Source organism: Phodopus roborovskii, unplaced genomic scaffold (assembly GCF_943737965.1).
Source record: "Phodopus roborovskii unplaced genomic scaffold, PHOROB, whole genome shotgun sequence".
Taxonomy (NCBI): domain Eukaryota; kingdom Metazoa; phylum Chordata; class Mammalia; order Rodentia; family Cricetidae; genus Phodopus; species Phodopus roborovskii.
The window spans coordinates 24,753,261-24,775,986 of NW_026126434.1; the positions used below are offsets into that span (position 1 = coordinate 24,753,261).

A 22,726-nucleotide genomic window follows, 5' to 3' on the forward strand; every position below is an offset into this window, starting at 1 on the left:
CGAGCTCTAAGTCAGGGCTCCACAAAAGTGGTCCACAGATCACTGAGGGTGGTCATCCAGGTGGGGGAGGGCTCTGAGGTGCATGAGGAAGTGACCACTGTGGACAGGTGAAGACCAGTGCCCTGGGGTCCCTTTGGGCAACAGCACTGGTGACATTAGAAGACTGTCCTCTGTTAGACAGCTGTCTGGAGTGGTGGCTTTTCTAGCACTTCTGGTCTTCCCTGAACAGAGGAATTCCTCAGGCAGGGAGAGGGACACAGGGCTGGAGAAGAAACCACTGGTGAGAACCGCCCACTGAGGTGTGGGGACTTCAAGGATAGGCCAGCCTGTCACACCAGCAGCAACATATCTCCTACGCTTTGTGAACCCTTTAGGCCCACCCCCTCGGGGTTATCAGACATCTGAAAAGACTGACTGGTTTACTCACTGTATTTCATAACAGTTCAGTGCAGCATCCACACAAAAGCATGCATGAAGATTGAGAGCAGTATCGCTCACACAGATACAACCCTCAGGTGTGTCCCCTGATGAATGGGGCAGAATGTGGCCCATGCATATGAGGCAGCGTCACTCACCCCGAAAAGGGATGGAAGCAGCTTCATGCTACACAGCATGTGTGGACCCCAAGCTAACTGTAGGACATGCAACCCATATGCCATATGGCATATTTGAAACACTGGCAATAGGCAAATCTGTAGCTGCAATGTAGACTAGAGGCTGCCAGAGCCTGGGGAGGGAGGGGTGTGTAAATAGAGATTGCAGGCTCACAGGTGCGGGGCTTCTATCTGGGGTAATGGAAACATTTGGGAATAAACAGTGGCAATATATGCACAATGAAATACGTGCAGACAAAGTTGCCCCAATGCATGCTGAACTGCGGATGAAACAGCATGCAAATTATGCCCGGAGCAAACAGGAAAGCACAATGCAAATCCCTGAGGGGTCTCCCTCACCCTGCCTCCTAGGACAGGCATGCACACTGAGCTGGCAGGGTTGCTTCCTTTGGTCCACATGGACCTGGCAGAAAGCTTGGTCTGGCAGTGCCTGAGGTTCCACAGATGTTCCACGTACACTCCTGAAGCCTTCTCAGTGGTACCTTCTGGGACCCTGAGGCCTCTGTGAGGTCACTCAGACACTAAGCTAAGCACACAGTGTGTGGGAGCAGGTACAGGGTAAAGTTTCACTCTCAGTGGACACCAGTAACACATGTGGCAAGGCCTACATGGACCCTTTGACCTGGTCTTCTTGGGTCACCAGCAAAGACCTGTCTCTACTCTCCACAAGGTGACAAGTGTGTATCAGACTGGCTGTCTGTCCCCAGTGGGAATTCTGAGCACTGTCTGCCGCTGGCCACTTGTCAGCCATGCTGTGCTTTCTGTCCTTTGGAAATAGTGGTGTCAATAAAGCTGCTGTATACAAGGCCTGGTAGAGCATTCCAGCCATACCCAGTGGAGCTGGTGGCGTGTGCTGATGTAAGGACTCCATGGGACCCGCCACAACCAGCTGGACACCAGGCTGGCAGAGTTTGGCTGCATGGGCATGTCCTGGGCACTAGAGGAATGCTGAGAAATGGATGAGGGTGTGCAGAACACACAGGCACTCTGCAGGGCCATTTCTGGTTCAGAAATTGAAGGAGCCATTCCCAGGTTCAGTATGACTCAATGGTCAACAGCTGCTGTGTCTTGAGAAAGCCGTGGGCACACAGCTCTTCTAGGGGCCACAGGGCCACTGAAGGGCCCATCAGCTTGAGAGAGCCAGGAACATTTTCTTTGCATCTGGCTCTGGGCAAGAAATGAAGCAGGACTTTGGCCCCGTGTGACCACTGTACAGTGATGTGGCAGCCACAGCTTTGACCTTCATCTGAGAGCACCTCGGACTAGAGGGGGAACTGCTTTCCATGGGCCAGTACAGTGGTCCTTTTTCTATGGGTCTGAGGACTGATAAGTGGCTATTATTCCAACACACATGTCTCTATTAGACAGGAATGTGGTAGCTATTATTCCGACAGGCATGCTGCAATGGGTTGTCAACTGCAACTGTGTGTGTGTGTGTGTGTGTGTTCATCCATTTAACAAAACACCTGAGTCTGAGCTGCTTAAATAAAATAAAATTGACTGACAACAGAAGGGCTCCCAAAAGAATGGTCACCATGGACATAAAACAGATGAATGAGAGCCTGTCCCACGGCTTGTCCCAGTTAGTAACTTTATTTCCCTCATAAAAGGAGAAGCCTGTCCTCCAGGACTAGGTCAAAGGATTTCCTTCCTTTCTCTCTTCATCCTGCCTTCCTTTCTTATTCTCTGAAAGGTCTGTGTGGCCCAGCCTCATCTTGAAATCTCATGCTCAGACCATCTACTTTCCAGCTTCTGGAACAGCTGGGTAAGCACCAACTTCCATGTTCACAGAGGTTGTCACATCTGCAGAGAGAAGCCAGCAAGGCTTCCCTGGGTCAACTCAGCAGGGACTGTTTATGGCTCTAAAGAAGTCTCTGGGCTCCTGTGGTCAAGACTGGCCTGCCCTTTCTTCTGAACTCATGTTGCTTTTGAGGATGCTCCTCTCTGGGCTGTCTTCTGGGTATTAAAGGACCAAACAGCAGAGCTCAGTGTCTTTTTGCAAGGTGCAACCCTGCAGGTCCGGTGGGGGCAATCTGACACTTGGCAGGAGGGCCCATGGGGTGCAGGTAGGGGCCATGTTGCTGCAGGCCAGAGACGGAACCAGAATTCCATTTCCTCTCCTGAGTTCTTGGGCTGTGGTGAGTGTGGCCTGCTTGTTGAGGGGCAAATGGAGCTGCTGGCAGGCCACAGCCCCAAGGCTGTCTCCCAAGGGTAGTAGAAGAATCAAGAATGCTCCAAGGATCTTCTGAACCCCATTTCTGCCCTTAGGTTTCAGACATCTCTGGGACCAGCTTTGCCCTCAAAGGGAAAGTCAATACGGGTACATTAGAAGAGAATGGGCTGTAGTAAGATAGTCCTTCTGTGGCACTGACCACGCCCATTGGGGGGTGGAGCCATGGGCGGAGTGACCTGTGGAAGGAGGTCGGAGGGGGCCAGGAAAGGCGCTCTCTTTCTGGCGTGACTCGGACAGGAGAGGATCGGGTTGAATTTCCTGGTGTTCATCTGTCTAGGTTGTAAGTTATTTCTCCCTGAATAAACATCTATTCGGCCTATTTGTTTATCCTGATCCTTATTTACCGTGATAATGGGCACCTAGCACTCAGTGTCTGTCAGCCTGACCAGGAACATGACTGAGGAGAGGATGCCAACACACAAGGTAGGTGCTGGCATCTCTTGGGGGAAGGGACAGATAGTGCCTTTAGAGCCAGTACTTTCTCAATGCAGAGTTCATAGGGCCTTTCGAGGCTGGTCTGGGGCGGGTAGAGGGGGCCGATGCAGTGCAAGCCCAAACATGGCCCAGATTTCCCGTGGCTGCTTCTGTCCAAGAGCAGAGTCCTGTCCTTTTGTGTGAAGCAACACTCCCAGGCTGCTCTCTCACTTAAAGAGTGCTCACACTCATGCTGTCCAGCAGGTATTTCCCTGTTCCCTCTCACCCTGGTTTGTAGAGGGTGCATCCTTCACTGTGTGCTCACTCGGTCATCATGAAGCTGGGGTCTCGGTCCTCTGCAGGACTCTATTCCTCCAAGTTGTTTGTCACTCTCATGACCCCAGATGTGGGAAGAGCTTTACAGCTTTGGCCCAGCTGCTCACATGCGCCCTCCACACTGGCCCTTCACAAACCCTCCAGGGACCTCAGCTCCTAATCCCAGGGGCTCTGCTGACCCTCAGCCCTAAGGTTTGTTAATGAGTCAGAGCTCAACTCCAACAGTCCTGGTTTGGCTCCAAATTTACACAAAACTCTGTTTTTTTTTTTGTTTTTGTTTTTGTTTTTTTTTTTTTTTTTGAGTAACTATCAGGATTGGCTTTTCCAGCACAAAAGATCATTTAATTTTTTTTTTTTTTTTACAAATTAAAAGATCTTAGAAAACTGAGATTTAAAAATGTTTGTAGTAGTAGGAATTGTACCCAGGACCTCATGCATGCTATACAGTAAACTATAACCTCTCACACACGAAATCCATTTCTACAGCACTAAGAGGAAATAGTGATGAGGTTACCAAGCAACATTCACCAGCAGCTATAACCCTGAGGACACTCCAGGAAACCTACCAAGTGCAGAAATTCATGCATGAAAGAGACCACAAAACATTAGTAACATGCTAATTCTTCCCAAATTATTCAATGTATTTAATGGGATTGCAATAAAATTCTGAATAGCACTCCCCCCTTTTTTTCTTGTTAGCAATTGACAGGGTTACTCCAAAAATTACTTGAAAATAAGCTCTGTCAATTTTGGAAAAGATGAGAGAGAGAGAGCTTTGCCCACCTGTTTGGGAGATTTGCCATCAGTCCACAGTCATTGGCATCCGTGGTCAGCACAGATATGTGCATTAATGGACCAGGAAGCTGGGTGCAGGTAAAGACTCCTATGTGTGGCTGACTGATTTTGCACAAAGGGGCCATGGTGATGGCATGGGGCCATCTTTTTGTCTAATGGTACTGGAGCAAATAAATCCTCACATGGAAAAATCAAGCCTCAACCCTCTCCTGGACTTGTCAGATGAGACTAAGTAACCATTGCTTAAGGAGAGAAACCAAAGGAGGAACAGTGTAGCGGAGGAGACAGGAGGACACAGTGCCCCACAATCCCTTTCCTACCCCACAGTTGCAGCTGACCACGAGAAAGACACCAGTCAGGCAAGCTGGCTCCTACTTGTAATCCTCGCACTTGGCGAGCTAAGACTGGAGGACTGCCATGAATTTGTGGCCAGTCTGGTGCTCCATAGTGAATTCCAGGCTAGCCTGTTCTATAGAGACTCTGCCTCAAACAAACAAACAAACAAACAAACAAAAATAAACAAATAAACAGGAAATAGAGAAAGTACAACCAGGTAGGGGGATACTAAGCAGATGATTCTCAACCCTGCCATGAAAGTCTGAGAACTGATTCCCCAGGCCTCAGCGCAGTGTGGGACAGTGGTCAGATCCTGGCACAGATAAAGGACATCAAGAGAAGCCATGCTGACATCCAGGCAGAGAATGGAGGTTGTAGGTAATATATGTATGTATGTATGTATGTATGTATGTATGTATGTATGTATGTATAAATTAGCTTTCTGCTCAGAGAAGACCTTGATAAGCTTCTTACAATAAAAAATATTTATTCTCCAAGAAGTTAGACCCTCATCTACTGTCAGGAGAACTGTATGACAGTTTATATAAGGAATGCCTCAAACAGAAGACTGGCTAAGGCAACTGGTGTCCCCGTGATGTCACACCGAAGACAAGGATGAGACTTGGACACATTGTCACACACATCACTGGCAATCTGTGAGCACTTCAAAATTCACCCTGTCACACCAATCTCCCTAACACCCAAGCTGAATTTCACAAAGGCAAGCTGACTTCTACTCTATCTCATGTCATACACAAAGGTCAACTCCAAATCTCTCACATGGACTTGGATGAAGCTTGGTGGCAGGATGCTTGCCTGGCATGCACAAGGCCCTGGGTTTCATACCATGCTGCAGAAAAATAAAACAACAACAAAAACCAAGCAAGCAAATAAACAAATCCACATGGAGCTAAATATACAAACTAAAACTATGAAACTTCTAGAAAAAGTATATGAGCAAACTTCCCAGATAGGAGGTAAAATCAGGGGCAGGATCCTGGTTCAATTCCCAGACCTGCATGGTGCCTCATGCTATCTGTAACTTCAGTTTCAGGGGATCTGGTGCCCTCTTCTGGCTACCGAGGGAACTGCATGCAGGTGTTACACATACATGCACACAGGCAAGACATCATACACACACACATTAAAAAATAAAAATCAAACTAGACTTTTTCTAAATTTAAAGCTTTTATGGAGAGCAAGCCTGTGACTCCAGCCCTGGATAAGTGGAGAAAGCAAGACTCTGAGTTCAAGGCCCTTGTGAACAACATAGGGAGATCCTGACTCAAAAGACCAAGATACAGAAATGTCGTTCAGCCATGGGGTGCTGGCTTAGCCTGCATGAGTCCCTGGGATTGACTCCCAGCACCAAAAGTAGCAACAGCAAAATCAAAACAAACAAACAAGCCCATCTTATCCCTGAAATCCATCAATCAGAAGCTGAAAAGGGTGCTTTGGACAAAGGAAGCATTTATTGTGTTTCCAACAAAGGTGTGTGTGATGGTGTGTTAACTGCCAAGCTGACAGAATCTAGAGCTACCTGGGAAATGGGTCTCTTGCTTACATAAATTGAGGTAGAAAGACTCATTTTAATTGTGGGCAGGCCCATTCCTTGGGCAGGAGATCCTGTGCCCTAGAGAAACTGAGCTGCACACTGGTAAGCATGCATTCATCACTCCTTCTGTCCTTGGCCTTGGATGAACAGCTACCTGAAGGTCCCGCCACCTTGATCTCCCACCATGACGGACTGTGTGACCTTGAACTGTGAGCTGAAAGGAACCCTTTCTCCTGCAATCGCTTTCATCAGAGTGGTTTATTGCCTGAACAGGAATAGACACTAAGTGTGAATCTTCATTGCCTCACATTGAGAAGCTTCACGACTCAGTAAGTACAGGAGTGGCAACCAGGAGTTACCAAAGAACTGACCAGAGGTATCCTGAAACAAATATAAAACGGACACTCAAAGACACTCGTGGTCAGTAATAGTTAGGGAATCCGAAGATTAAAACCACAGCACACTCCACTTCCTCCGCCGTCAGAGTGACTGTAATGGAAAATGCTGACAGTACAGAGGGCCGAGAAGGGAGCCAGCTGGATGTCCAGGATGGTACAGCCATGTCAGAGAAGGGAAGCAGCAGGCTTTGATGGAGCTAAACTTACACTTGACCTCATGACCCCACAGTCTCACTCAAGCCCCACCCACAGTCATAGCAGCTTGACTCATAAAAAATGACCCAAATGCCCATTCTGAAATGAATGAAAAGCATAGTGCAGGGGTGACCCTTACTAACTAACAGGCTTGATGGCCGGTGGTCACACCAATGGTTCTCAGAAGCATTGGGCTGAGTCACTTCCTGGGTCATCTTCTCCTGTGAGAAACTCTGGAAAGGGCTGGGCTGGTTATGTGCTTGCTGGGAAGAACCAGGAGGACCTGAATCTCATCCCCAGAGCCCGCATAAACAGCTGGGCATGGTGGCACATGCATGTAATTTCGGGCTGGAGAGACAGGAAGATCCCTGGGGTTTACCAGCCAGCTAGCCTGGCCTAGGCAGTAAGACCCAGGAGAATGAGAGACCTTGTCTCAAAGAGCTGGATGAACACTCCCAAGGAAGGACACGATGGGAGATTGACATCTGCTTTCACATAATCACAAATAAGAAATATTTACATCCCTCCCCCTAACGCTGCACACAAACTCTGGGAAACATGTCTACTGAATGGTTCTCAAAAGTAAGCCAGCTGTTGACCAAGACAGCAAAGCGGCATGAGAGAATGTTCATGGAAACCTTAATTCTATCCACAGTGACAGTAGTGTGCAGATTCTTCAAAATGCATCCAGGTGCATACTTAAGTGGAAGCATTTTATTATGCACAAATCACATACAAATAGAAGTGATTTTTAAAAATCCCAAAGGAGATGGGATTCTGGCTGAAGCACCTTGGGACATGGAGTGGGCTGGGGGCCTAACTTGGCAGCTCCCAGGAATGGAGAAGATTGTGGGCCTGGGCACTGGGGTAGAATGAGGTGGAATGACACCCAGTATCTAGCATGTTCTCTGGGTCAGGGTGGGAACTCAAGGCGGCCACCTGAACAAGAACACCACGTTTCTGATTTTGCAGTAGGAGCAGGCTGCAGAATCAAATACTTAACCCACAAACATTCCATCACCGGGAGAGACTGGAACTCTGTCTCTGTCTATTTGTCTCTGTTTCTCTCTGTCTCTCTCATTATTTAAAATGTGATAACAGGGCCTTACCAGATAGTTGCTTGACAGCCACAGGTCTCACCTTGTAGGGGGTTCTGCAAGAGAAGAGGAGGTCACAGTGAGTGGCTGCCAGCCAGAGGCGCTTGCTGCTGCCAGCGATAAGCCATCCCTGGGGAGCATCACAATTCAGCTTGGTGATTTGTTTTTCTTTTTCCAAGATGGAACCCCAGGCCCTGCACATTACACACACACACAGCTGGGTCCCTGAGCTGCACCCCAACACTCCTTCCCCCAACCTGGTTGCTCTAAGTTCTCTGATTTAGATGCATCACATTTTAAAAGTTACATTGACAAGTTCCTTTATAATGGCTCATACTTGATTAATGAAGCAAACTTCTGTCATCTGCAGAACTAACAGGTGGGACAAAGGACTCTGACATTCTTTGCCTAATTCTATCCTAAACCAGGGCAAACCAGATCCCTCTCATTTCTGTTGAAGCTCTTGGGTCTCTACGGGAACTACTAACCTTGTCAAACACACCCCATTATTAACCGGCCTGTTTGAAGCCGTACAGAGGACACTGGCTATGTGGATGGCAGGGGAAGGCTAGATGTGAGGACCTCTAGCTAGGGCAGAGACAGGCTTCTGAGACCAGTGGACACCAGGCAAAGATGGACAATGTTAAGAGCTAACCTCAGGAAAAACTTCTGCAGTTACCCGAAGTTATAACCTGATTGCAAAAGTACTAGAAGGCTACAGACAACACAGATGAAAGCTCAAACTTTAGAAGTCACATGTCAAGATGAGGCATCAGAGTCCAGGGACCCTCAGACCTGTACTGGCTCATGTGCTCCTGCTATTCTGAGAGCCAACTGTGGTAGGAGTGGCAGTGAACAAGGCCAAAACAAGCCTGTTATGGGCAATGATGCCCCATGTTCAAGTGTGGGTTTCTGAAGGGACATGTATTCTGTGACAGAATGGTGTCTGCCTTTAGGATGGGTGACCACCCATTTGTTATCCACAGTGTTTTCTGGTCTGAATGGAACCTGCAAGCAGATGCCACTGGGCAGAGACAAGGAGGGCCTGGACAGACACTGCCAGACACTCAGGCCACAGCAGAGCTTCCTGGCTACATTCCACAGCCTCTTGCTTAGCCTTGGCCCCTGGTTCCCAAATCTCTCAGCTCAGTTTCATGGAGCTGGCGATGCATTTTCCAGGACTGAATAAACTCCTGGCTCCAACTGAATTGAGTTATAGCTTCCTCGACTCTCATCCTCACTACTGTTAATTTAATGTAAACGACATAACCCCTTCCCCGTCTGGAGACAGTAAATGGCCTTGGACTATCATTGCATGTCTATTCTGCAATCTAACTGCACTGGGCACTGGTCTTCTTTTATGACCGGAGAGGCAGCAGCCTGGCGCCAGCTGGGCATCCATAGGGCATGTGTGCTGAGCAGAGGATGGCTGTGCAGCCCTCCTTGCTAGGGCCAGGTTGCTTTACCCAGCAGGAAGCTGCATGTCTCACAACTTGGCTAAAATCAGAAGCCCACAATGTGTTTGTGTTATGTCAGAAATGTGCGGTGTCAATTCTGGGCCTCTCCTCTCTCCATATGCTGCTCCATATGCCCCCTCTCCTTCAACCACTAAAGCATCTGTTCCCCTCTTCCCCAGCAAGAGAGTAAGGGCAGGGTCCAAGACACAGCAGTGAGAGCTGGACACTGCCAAACTAGAACATTCCGTGGTCAGAGAAAGGGGCCAGATGGGAAAAGGCCCTCTGAGGGCAGACCTGTAGCTCCATTTGGCCAGGCTCCAATACGTTTGCTCTTATTCATTGGACCTGAGGAAAAGGTCATTCATCATGTCTTGACAGCTCCAAATGAGATCGGAAGCAAGATGGCCTTCCATCTTGCTGCTGTGACTTGGGGTTTGAAACAGGTGCAGAGAAAATAGCAGGAAAGCATGAAGTCACGAGAGATGGAGACAGTCACCCATTTGACCAAGATGAAACTGGACATGGGGAGTCATGGAAAATTCATCCTGTGAATGGGAAACAGGAAGGCTCCAAGTGTGTGGATGAGACCTGGTACCTACAGTCAAGTCCCTTCTACCAGTAGGAGGCTGGGACAGGAGATGACCATGTCCAAGCTGAACAATTGCATGGTCTTCAGAGGTAGAGAAAGTTAAAAACAGATACAAGTGGGTGGGCATATAGCAGATGTGGCCACCTGGAATGGCGGCCCTGTGTGTGTGTGTGTGTGTGAGTGTTTGTGTGTGTGTGTGTGTGTGTGTATGTGTGTGTTTATGGGGAGCATCACACAGGCCAGAGAGTTCTATCCTGTACCCTCTGAGAATAGTATGAGCTGGGATCAAACAAAAGAACTTTCAGGCACAGGTCCATGCCTGGGTTCAGAGGAATTTCAGAAGTTCCCCTTAGTGGGGTTTCTCACCCCAGACTGTACTCTAGAACCCTCTGCAGAGCTTTACAAAGATCTAGATCAATACATCATAGAGGAGCCTGTGAGTCAACCAAGTACCTTTAGAACATGTTGCTAAAGGCAGGCAGCATAGACAAATACCTTTAATCTGAGTATTAGGGAGGCAGAGGCAGGTGGACCTCTGTGAGTTCGAGGCCAGCCTGGTCTACATAAAGTTCCAGGACAGGCTCCAAAACTACACAGAGAAACCCTGTCTAAGCCCACAATTGTGTTGTTCATGTCCCTCCCTGCCTGACCCAGCCTTTCATACAGCTGTAACCCTAACACAGCACTGGACAGCTGTCCAACCTCATACATCTCCATTCCCCCTCTGCATCTGAGAGGTGGTTTTTAGCAGTATTCATTCTGAACATTTGAGCGCGTGTGCGTGCGTGCGTGTGTGCGTGCCTGCGTGTGTGTGTGTGTGTGTGTGTGTGTGTGTGTGTGTGTGTGTGTAAGAGAGAGAGAAAGAGAGAGAGAGATGCGGAAGTCAGAGGACAAAGTAGCTTCTCTCCTCCATCCTCACACAGGTTCTGGGGTTGAATTCAGGCCATTAAGCTTTCATGCAAACACTTCACCAGCTGAATCATCCTGCCAGCCCCAGAGGCTGCATTTTAAGTTCTGTTTAGCTGAACTGCCCACACGACATGGAGACTTTTAGGGACTTTCTGGCCACCTGGGAAAGTGGCATCACTGGCTCAAAGGATCTGTCTCGTGTCTTCCCCGAGGATACAGACAACTGGCTCCAGCTATCCCAATCATTTTCACAGGTAGACACTGGCTCTGCCTCCCCTGGCCCTCTGTGCCTTGGCCTCCTTCATCCTAAACACAGAATAGTTCAGCAAGGGCTTAAGTGGAGGAGACAAAATCCCCAGGAAGCCCTAGTTCTCCCAGAAGGATCCCTCAGGCTAGAGCTATGCAAATGGCCTCATCATAGGGCCCCTACTGAGGACAGAGCATGGCTTCCCAAGAAGGAAAAAGTGAACCAAGCCTCCTCCTCCTGCTTCCCATCTGCCTCTTCCCCTCTCAGCTGAGACTTCACACTTTCCAGCAGTAGTAAACAAAACTAAATTTCAAATTCCCTGGCACACAGACATGGAAGCATAAGACACCCCAGAAAGAGACACTTACCGCTCTGAGTTTGCAGGCATGGTGGGATCGATGGAGACCATGGCATCATCCGTGGTCAGAAGGGAGATGGTGGTGTTCCTGCAAAACACTCATGTCAGTACTGCTCCTTCTACACATTTGCACAGGGGCTTCACCTGTTGGAGCCCAGAGAAACCAGGCCCTGAGAACTGGGAACCAGGTGTACTTGGCTAAGGGCAGGCAAGGACAGCAGGTTATCCCCCACCTTCCCTTAGCAGACCAAATGAAAAGGGTAAATGTATTTTAGGATCCTGCCAATTTTTAAACAATTTAAAGTGGGAATTGGAGCAAGGCTAACTTGTTGAGTTGGGAGACAGAGGAAGCTTTGGTGTCCAAAACTAACATAGATTAGAGACAGGAACCATTGCTTGCTTATCTTGCTGCTTCTGGACCATTGGAGGAGCTCCCTGAGCCGGTCCCCATGTTCTCCCACAAAGTGGACTTAAATGGCCCAAACCAATTTCCTCCCCAGCTTCTCATCTCTGGGGCTTCTGATAAGCTGTTACCTCTGTAAGTGACCTAAGCCCTCTGATCCTCAACTGTGAATTTTTATTCCTGTATTTGAATTTGTGTGAATAAGGATGAGTGCATGCTTGTGTGAGAGCATGGGGCCAGGGGTCCACCTGCACCGCATTCCTTGGGCACCATCCCAAGGATTCAATTCAGAGACAGGGTCTCTTCCTGGGCCCGGAGCTTGCAATCCAGCTAGTCTAGCTGGCTAGTGAACCCCTGAATCTGGCTGTCCCCACTTCCTTGGACTGGATTACAAGTGTGTGCCGCCACACTGGCTTTTTATGGGAGTGTTGGGGACTGAATCCAACTGAGGCCCTCTGCTTATACAGCAAGGACTTCACCCTTGGGGCCAGCTCCCCAGTGGCCTGTGAATCTTTTAAAATTAGTACAATAGAAATGAGACTCCTGTCTCACAGTATAGAAATGCGCATGGCATGTTTTACAGTTCTTAATATATGCTGCCTAAAGCTGCCCATGTGGTGGTTGCTTTTACTGCACTCGGTAATCTGCTGTCACCTCCAGAAGGCAGCGTCATCACCTCAGTCAGTTTCCTCACTTAGCCATCCGTCCTTTTCACCTCCACTGACCCTGGCCCCCAACTTTAAAATTTATCTCCATCTAACGCCACACCCGATCACCTTTCTTTTCTCTTATTTAATTCTTTAGTTGTCTCTGAGGCAGGGTCTCACAATCTTCCTGCCTCAGCCTCCCAAATACCAGCATCACAGGCATACACCATCATGCCTTGCCTTTGGTCTCCCTTTCTAGTGGAAAATTGGGTGCTAAAATGAGCCACGTGTGCCTTAACCAAAATGCTCAGGACCAGAAGTGTACGGGACTTTTTTTTTTTTTTTTTTTTTTAGATTTTAGGCTACCTGAGTTTATGGAATATGATATTAGAGGGAGCAGATCCATGCCTAAACATATAATCCATGTCTTTCATGCTGCGTTTTGATTGACATATCACTCGAGGTCTAGTGCGGTGGCATTCTCTAGTTTTGGTGTTAGGTCAGCACTAAAAATGTTTCAGATTGTGGAGAACTTGGGGTTTGGGGACCAGTGAGGCTCAGCCTATAATTAGAAAATCCCTATGCTAGTACAGACTGGATTTAGGAGAGAAACTGTGGGGGGAGTTTGAGGATTCTGTAGGATAGGCAAGTGCTTTTAACTCATCTCTGAAGCCAGTCGTGTGCCAAATGCTGGGGACGACAGCCCGAGAGCAAAGGCATTTACAGTTATTTGAGGCCCGGCAACTCTGAGCACAGCCATCTCCCATCCTCAACAGTGAGTGAGCAGGTGGAAGGGAGGATCCAGCAGAAAGGGGAGGGGCGGCTCTGCTGATTTAACCCAGCAGGTGGACGCTGCTGCTGGGGAGGCTGAGCTTTCTGTTTGAGGGAAATCACAGCGGATGTCTGGTGGACTCCTCAGCACTGACCCCCATTTGCAGCTTCACCCTCCTCTGGCCCATTGCGAGGATGACACAATCCTCATCACAGAGGGCACAGGGGGCACTCACCGAGGCAGGCCGGTGGCAATGCAGAACAGGTCCATGATGTCACTGGAGTTGCAGTACCTGCTGAAAACCACCTGCAAAACACAGAAGGGATGCTGGGGGATTGGCTCAGTGACCACATGCCTGTTGTCTAAGCATGAGGACCCAAGTTCGATCCCCAGAATCCATGTACAAGGCCAAGTGTTGTCACATGCTTCTGACACCAACATCAGGGAGGCAGAGACAGGAGGATCCCTAGCGCTTGCCGGTCACCAGCCTAACCTACATGTTAGCGCCAGGCCAGTGAGAGGTGCTACCTCAAAAAACAAGGCACATGGTTTGTTTCCCACATGCATGCACACACATGTGCATCCACATACACATGAACACACATGCGCACACACACATTTACACAAAAACAGCACAGATCAGAGGCAGTGAGGCAGCAGAGCGGCAGCTGGTTTCCATGGAGACCCTGGGTTCCGTGTACTTCTTCCCTGCTCTTCAGAACCAATTACTTTTCAAAACTGTGGGCTCTATGATGTCACACGGGCATCTTTTCATTTGGTCTGTGTATATGGATTGTGGAAACGCTTAACCCCTTTGTTAGGTGAAAAGAAATCACTCGCCTGCTTCCCCATGCCTGCAGTGACCGAGGGGGGCTGCATGTGAGGATACACAAACCTGAGGATAAAGTTTCAGGGTATCACCGCACAGCGAGGCTACAGCCACCTTATGGAGTTATTATGGGAAATGCATATTTATGGTTATTGGTTAAAAAAAAAAAAGATTGCCTTTTAGTCCTTGGGGAATGAGGACCTTGGGGAATGAAAGACTAGATCAAAGAGAGGATTCAAAATAACAAGAAAACAGCTGTGAATTGCTAGTGTCATAGCAAAATATAAACTGTATGCACTGCGACCACGTGCCACCCAACACCCAGCCCTGGCCCTGTGGGGCAGCATTGGCAGGGTGAGCACAAGAGCCCTGATGTGAGTGGGTCTCAGCTCTTTTTCACTGTAATCATTCTATTATTGTTGCCATCTCTTCTTGTACTTAATAATTAATATCTCTTATAATAACATACTCATATGTATTGTATCATAATATAATTATAATCTCTTATAATTAATAATTCAAACTTTATCATTGCTTTCTTTTTCCCTCTCTCCCTTCTTTCTTTTGTACTGGGGATCAAACCAAGGGCCTGGCAAATCAAAGGAATGTTTGCCACTGAGCTAGAGCCCAAGCCCATTTCTGAAACAGCATCACACTGTGTGGCCCAGAATTGAAATCCCCCTGCCCCAGTCTCCAGCTTTGGGCTGCTGGAATCACCAGAATCCTTAAATCCCACTTTCATTCAATAGACATTTCCCCTGGAAGCTTCTTCCGGGCCTCTGTGGTAAAAGCCCTTCGGTACTCTGCCCGAGTCCCTGCGAGTCAGAGAGGACCCGGGCTGATAAGATGGCTGTTACTTTTTGATGCCCAGCAGTCTTTCTGAGCTGAGTTGCTCCTTGCTCTAGTTAGAAATGGTGAAATACAGCAAACAGATGACTCTCTCCCATGAACTTGACCTTTCTGTGACTAAAGCCATTTCCTGCATGCTGCCAGACCCGCAATAATACAAAAACAGCATTTGTTCATGCCTCCACTCTTTGTATCAACACCAGGGCTGACAGTCGTTAGTTGTGGCCCAAATCATCCATCTACACTGTCCCCTTTCCTTCAGCTTCCTCCTGAGGATGCCATTCGAGCTCATCTCTGGTCATACCCTGATTCTTAAAAGGGTACCTGTTAGCTTTTGTCAGCCACAGGAGAGATCCAACTTTGCTGGGCATGTGAGGTCCTAGGGCTTATTCCCTCCTTGCCTGTGTCCTGGCTAAGTGTGGCCACTCTGGCCTCTGGCTCCGGCTTCATGGATGCCCCTCTCCTAGCCCTCCTGTTCTCTCTTCATCCTGCTATTACACACAGTGGCAGCATCTTTGGGCCCTGCTGTCAGCAGGACACACCTTTCAGCACCAGCGTTGTTTCTACCATAACCACTCCTGGCATGACCTCAGAGCCTTGGTTTATGCTGCAAATTTGTTCCTTTAGTTGTGTGTGCATATGTATGCCAAGCTGCAAGTCAAGCCCTTCTTTGTGCCTCAGTTTTAAGTTGTGTGAGATGGGCCCACAAAGACAGCAGCTGTCACCTAGTGCTGGCGTAGCCTGGAGTGATACTCCTTAAGGTTCTACTGTCAAAGTTTTGTGATGCTGAGGAAGTTCAGAGGCCATAGTGAAGGACCACACCTAACTGTAGACCCAAATAGTGGAGTCTGGACAGCCCTCCATGCCCACTTCCAAAGGCTGTCCAGGACTCCCATTCACTGAGAAACAGCATGGAGAGGCTGCCAAGCATGCCCAGAGGAATTCACCGCAGAGGACAGTGAGCCCCAAGGATATTTCACTTGTCTGCTCCTAGCTCCATGAGGAAGCCTTTCATTTCTTAAGCATTTTAACAAACTGGCAGTTTTTTTTTTAAACTGAAATGAAACATTTTAAATAATATCTGCTTTTTCCTGCCATCCCCACCTCCTGCCCAGATTCAGGAAGTTGTATTAAATAGTCCTTTCCTTTCCATGGCAACAGGGTTATCTGCAGAGGCTCCTTCAGAGCAGTGAGTGAAGCTGGAAGAGCAGGGCTACCATTGTGGGGTCAGAGCTTTGACATTCCTCTGGGGGAGGGGGGAGCGGCCCGCTTCTTGGAGTCACAGTTGTCTCGGTGAAAAGAAACACCTTAGCTTCTGGCAGTCTAGCAGGCTTGCGCTGTCCTGGCAATTTTTGAGAAGAGGGGTGTTTGTCCAGATTTGTAAGGACTGTTGATGAATTGGGGAAAGAGGTTTTTTTTGGCTTTTTTTGTTATGCTTGAGCTTCCAAAGATAGGACAGCCAAGAACTGAGGCTTTTCACATTTGAAGGGTAAAGTCTCAGCTAGAGACAGCGGCATATGCCTGTAAACCAGCACTTGAGAGGCTGAGGCATGAGGATCATAAATTTGATGCCAACCTGGGCTACATAGTGAGTCTGAGACTAGCCTAGGCTATATGAGAACTAGCCTCAAAAGAAAAAGAAAAAAAGAAAAGAAAAGGTAAATGTTTTATTGATATTCACAGGGGACCTGCCCTTTCCTAGATGGAGACAGAAGAGGAGAGGGTTGGGGTTAGGAAGGAGGTGGGTGGGGTAGAGGGATGAGAGGGGAGGATGGGGGAAGGCTGTGGCTGGGTTGTAAAATAAATAAATAGATATAAAATAATAAAATAATAATAATAATAATAATAATAAGGGAAAGATAGACCTTCTAGCCAATCAAATGGAAGGCCTGTGGCATCTGACACACTTGCTGCTCCCGTGCACACAACTGAGCTGGAGTTAGGGTGCTGCCTTTGTTCTGGGGCCAAGAACCCCCCTCTGACATGATTTCTGACAAAGGCCTAGGGAGGCTGTATAGAAACGTGAAATGAGAAGAAACGGTTACATGGGGTGCCTCCAGCAGAAAGCACCTGTGAGCCCACATTCCTTCACTCAGTGCTATGTAAGCTTTTCTGGGGTCTCTGAACTGGCTGCAACATCAGTTGAGCAAAAACCTTCAGACACGCGGTCATCTCATGAGAAGGAGAGTCACGATTCTTTGTGGCTAATTAGTCTCCAGCAGAAGCAATGCCAGAAGAGTCTATGTGGGAAGCGGCAAGAAGCCAGAGCGGACTGGACTCCAGCTGGGATGGCTGGAGTCAGGAAACACCCAGTGTGGACCAACTGTCACTGACTGCAAAAACCAACTGGCTTCAGTATGTGGCCTTGAGACCCTCAGGCAGCCTCATGGGGAATGGTACAGGCAGATCAGGGCTCATAAGCCCTCGTTGAAAAATCACCCACAGTCTTTCACTTGGCTTGACTGGTACACAGTGATAATAAAACAACAAGAAGACAAACAAATGAGAAAGTAGAATGCTTCTCTTCACTGGGTACTGGTCCTTCTCTTTTTCAGCTGAGACCTGTGAATTTCACAGAGTGGCTTCGCTTGGGAACCCATCCCCATCCTGTCTCTATGCCGCCCACGGAAAAGAACACTGACACTTGCCTAGAGTCAGCAGAACCAAGCACAATTCAAAGAAAAGGAGGCACTCAGATGTGTGAGCTCCCAGGGGGCCAGCCAGAACTGAGGCTTCATCTCAGGCCATCTGACCATGAGGGTACATCCTGGCAACTACTGACCCTGGTTACTTAGTCTATATTCAAGTCAGCCCCCTGCTTCAGACCTTGCTATAGACATGGGGCCAGAGAAAGGGCAGGCTGGTTTCTGAAGCTGGAAAGTGCCATCTTGAATTCTGAGTCCAGAGGCCTCCTTCTGTGGATATGGCTCTGTCTGAAACATGTCAGAATGATCGAGGCTTCCCTTGTTCTTGAATGTCCCACTCTGAGATGAAGGAAGAAGGTAAGAGGGGTCTCTCGGATGCTTGGTTCAAACCCCACATTGTGCTGTCTGTACAAATCAGGAGAGCATTTTAGAGTGTCAAACCTGATTCCCAGATGACTGGCTGCCCCATGGAACTCAATGGAGCAATGCTGATGCCGGCCACAGGTGGTGATGGTACCTTCCTATCTTCTAAAAAACGAAGCACAGGATGAAAGGGCTTCCTAGTACCCACAAAGGGCATCTCGTCAGGCTTTACACTCCATTAATGCAATTGTAAATTTCAGTACAAAATGTAGCAGGGCTTGGAGGGGCACTGAGGAGGAGGTGAGTGAGTGGTGAGAACTGGAAGGTTCTGGCGGTTTGTCTCCCGAGTGGGAAACAGGACTGATGCCCTGAAGCCACCGCTGCATCCTGCTGTGGGTGCTGGGCAGTGGCTGCCTCCCACCACACAGTGGGGACCTGGACTGGAGGATGCCTCTGCCATAGGAAGAGGTAGGGCTTGTGCTGATGTCCGTTCACCACTCAGGGTGGGCCTGTCTTCTAACTTGGCCTCTAAGGTCATGAATGACCCTGTCCCTGCAGCTCACCTCTGGTATTGCAGGGATCTGGAGGTGCAATGTTAAGCCTAAAGATTCATTTGGAGCCTGGAAGGGGCAGATCCAGTGAGGTTATTAGGATATCATCCAGCAGCTAAGCAGACTGTCATACCAGGGGGACTGGTGAACTCAATAGGTCCAGGTTCCAAGGGTAGGAGGTCAGGCTCCAACTCTGACTCTCCCAGCCCTCAGCCCACTGGAAGTGCCTCCAGACCCCACTCTCAACCCTCACCTGTGTCCTGGTCCAAAGCACCTACGATCAGACTCAGTGCCCTAATTGGAGGCCAAACCTTGTTCTAGGGTGTGTGCTGGGGAGGGTGTGTGCTGGGGAGCTGTTGGCTGGGCAGTAGGTGTCTGTACCATTTTGCCTTGGCTCATTTTGGATTTTTGGAGCATGCATGTAAAGAAACATTTTCTTCCACACATACCAAAAATCCACATATGTGAAAAGCCCCTTTCAAAAAGTTTTATGAAGTGCTGGTTTTAATCTCCCCCCCTCCTCCTGCCCCCACTCTCAAGTTTTGAAACAGGGTCTTGCTATGTAAGTTCTAGTTGGCCCGGAACTCACTATGCAGCCCCCCAAACAGCTCTTCTAACCCTCCTTTTTGACCAGTAAGTGCTAGACAGAGATCTACCCTAAGCTGAGACTCCTGGAAGCCAGCCTGGCTTCCATGGAGGGCAGCTCACAGGTAGCACGAGGAAGCTTGGATTTAGGTTCCAGGCACAAAGTGAGTTCTCGTGTTCTCTATCCCATTTAGTCTTTATATTCATATTCTATTAATTCCAAAAGTGGCTGGCAGTGGCAGGCATGATTGTTCCCTCTTCCTGGCAATTAAGAGCCTGTACAGAAGAGTTGGAATCCCATAGAGAGGGGACCGGGGCACAGCGGCCAGCCTCTTGCTCTGCACACTTCTGTTGGTGATTCTCTGTGAACTCCCCAACACCGAGGAAGCACTGACCCACTCATCTCCACACATCTGTCTAAAGCACTTCCCTGCAGCCTCTATGCACATTTCCTGCTGGGGTTACGAGACACTCCTTTAAATTGTGTCGGGTCCAAAGGAAACTCCAAATCCCCACACCCCAAAAGGTAGCCCAAATATCCAGCAATGAGCTCAACCTATATGGGAGGATTTCTGGTGGTTAGATAAAAGCCAGCATTCCTCAGGAACTCATGAAACTGGTTCCCATCAACCAAAAGGAGTCATTTCCCTTAACTCTAGCAAAAGGGACCTATGGCTCTCCAATCAACATACACCTGTGGTGCCTACCAGCTTATCAAGGTCCACGCTAGCTTCCAGATTCCCTCAGTCCCCACTTCAAAGTACTTGTTACACATTCTAATGCCCCCCCAGTCTCCTGGCCTTCTCCTCCCCCACCAGCTACTCACCCTTCTTACAACCCAGCTACTCTCACTATTCGAGGCTCAGGCTACTATTCTCCATTCTCTGTCCCCTGCCATTCCCCCACTCTCTCACAGATAGATAGCACTGGCCATGTCCAGGCTATTTCTATCACTCTCTGCTCTGGACTCTTCCAGATGCCCCTGGCTGACCATTCTCCCTCCCTCCTTTCTCTCTCCCCCACCATAAAAACCTTCCCCTTAATTATATCGTAGAGCAGTCATGTTGTCAGTTTATATAGATTGGCCTTAAGCCAGTGACCATCAGAAACGGTGGGTCTCTAACACAGGCCCATGTTGTTCCCCAGTTACGAAATTCTCCCAGGCCAAGGCAAATACAATAATGAAACAGCAATTGAGGTTTGGTTTAAGTTGATAGTCTGGGAAAACAAACAAACAAACAAACAAAAAACAACAACAAAAAACCAAACCAACTGTAGTCTTAGTGGCAGCGCAGCAAGCACCCCCAGGGGAGATGCAGTGCCTGGGAACTTCCTGTGGTCCAGACTTGCTCCATCAAGGCATACCATGCTACAAGGCTGGGAACTGGGGGTGGGGAGTGAGGGGTGGGGGTGGCATGAGCTCCCTCTGCACACTTCTGAAAGCCAAAGTTACCTTTCAAAACTATTTTTTAAAAAAATCCATGTTGGGAAAATTGCAGAGGAGCGGGCTGCTGTAAAACACCCAGCTTTTCATGTCTCACAGTTACAGTTGCCCTGCCGATAGAATCTTTTAGTCAATTGCCTTAGCAACAGTTTCACCAAGTCTCTTTGAACTCAGAGTAACAAATCTCCAGTGAGATCTCCCTTGAGGACTTCTATTGTCTTTGCCCCGCCCTCCCCAGCAGTTTCTCAGCCACTGTTGAGGATGAGAACCCAGAGTGCCGGGATCCTGGCATGTTCCCTTCCTCCTGCTGTTGGATCCCCAGGGTCCTCTACTCAGCCCCACAGACTCCTGTATCTGAAGAGTCTTTGTTTACTTTCTTTACTTGATGATGACATCCAGTAAGTGTCTGTGTCAAGCCAGCACCAAGAACCTTCCATTTGAGATGAGGGGCAAGGAGGTCTGAAGTCAGCTACACTGGCTCCAAGGAATCAAAGCAAACACTAACGATGATTAAACTGGTAACAACAAAAGGTAAAGGGCAGTCTCCAAATGGGAACAACTCAGTGCTTTCTAGGGTGACTGTCAGTTGTCACCAACCACACCTGTGATGTAGAGCACTGTTCTCCAAGTATTTCATTAGCTCCTTGAAATCAGGGCAACTGTAGACATCAGGAACCCTCCAGATCTGGCCTATTAAGACTCTTTCAGAAAGGCTGAGGAGGAAAGGTTGTTAGACTCTGAGAGATCAGCCTGCCCCTCTTACCCCAGGCCAGCTGTCAATAGTGCAGCTATGGGGAAGTTGTCATGTCATGCTAGGTGAGACTTTCAGTTATGTGGCTGCCTAAATGCCCACCCATGCTATGTGAGTAAGCTCAATAACGGATTCACAGGCTGGACTTGGATGGAATCGTTCCTTCGCCTGTCATTGGTGCCTATCTTGGTGGTGGTGGAGGGCAGACATTTGTTCAGGAGTTGGATGGGAATGGGTGGGGTGAGGACAGCAAGGTGTGGGTGTGGTTAGGATAGGGAACCCCTGAGGTGATGGGATGTTATAGTGACTGAGAGAAGAACCTGCTTGGGAGATAATATGTGTAGAACAAAATGGGTCCAGGAATGATGAGTCCATGACACCATTGGCACGTAGGATGTGTTACTAAGGGTGGTATATGTAAGACGACAGGCTGGGAAATGGGATACAGGGAATTCTGATCTCACTGTACTCTCTCTGCAGTTTCCTATAAAGCCACCATTGTCCTCAAGAATGGGAACAATACTATGTGTGTGCTCTGAGGTGTTTTGGAAGATACTAGCTAAGGAATGGGTCTCCACACAGCCACAGAGTAGAGCAGTTTGAAAAGGCATATTCCCTTTGACTTGGAATCCCATTTGCAGGAGTTGCTCTTGGGAAGTAACAGCAATAGGAGCTTTGACCACATGCTAGCCAACACCATTGGGGTACAGCTTCTAGATGAGCTCATCCAATTGTCACAGCAAACTGGGTAACCTTCTCATGTTCACCCCACTGCTCACACACAGCACCCCACCATGAGTTTCACAGTTGGGAAGTTCCTCTTGTATAGTTTCCCAGGAAAACATGGGCTGAAACCCTGGGTCTCATAAACACTGAGATGGTTACAGCTGAGTGCATCCCCAGACAGAGCACGACAGATGCACTGAAACAGCACCTCTGAAGACCATTTACTGCAACAGTGGGAAGGCTGCTGATGGGGGGGCTGTGTAAAAAAATGGTCAGGCACAACGATGGTCGAGAAAGACACACATGAGTGCATGCACACAGGCATGCATGCATGGGAACACACACACACACAGGCATGCACACATGGGCACACACACAAGCACACTTGCATGAGAACCCAGAAACTGGGGCCCTGGGGTGTCAACAACAGCTCCTTGGGTAGGATAATGGATGCTTTTACTGTCTTCCTGATATTACATTGCATTTTCCCAGTCTTTTCCAATGAATATGTAGGGCTTTTATAACCAAGGCAAAAGTTTGCTCACTCCCAAAGCTGAGGTTATTCCTTGACAAAGGACCAGGTGTGAGCAAGAGGCAATGCATATAAAAGCATCAGGAGATCAAGAGA

The 22,726-nt window shown here is 48.5% G+C and overlaps 1 protein-coding gene across 6 annotated transcripts in view; it reads right to left on the reverse strand.

Moving 5' to 3' along the window:
* Pde9a (phosphodiesterase 9A) overlaps nucleotides 1–22,726 on the reverse strand; it is an 83,702-nt gene that overhangs the window by 44,282 nt on the left and 16,694 nt on the right. For all 6 annotated transcript variants that reach the window (XM_051187041.1, XM_051187040.1, XM_051187043.1 and 3 more), the window contains exons 2-4: nucleotides 13,591–13,661; nucleotides 11,544–11,621; nucleotides 7,986–8,029 (exon numbers count right to left, since the gene is read on the reverse strand). In XM_051187041.1, the coding sequence (XP_051042998.1) occupies nucleotides 7,986–8,029; nucleotides 11,544–11,621; nucleotides 13,591–13,661 (193 nt within the window). The remainder of the gene's footprint in view (nucleotides 1–7,985; nucleotides 8,030–11,543; nucleotides 11,622–13,590; nucleotides 13,662–22,726) is intronic.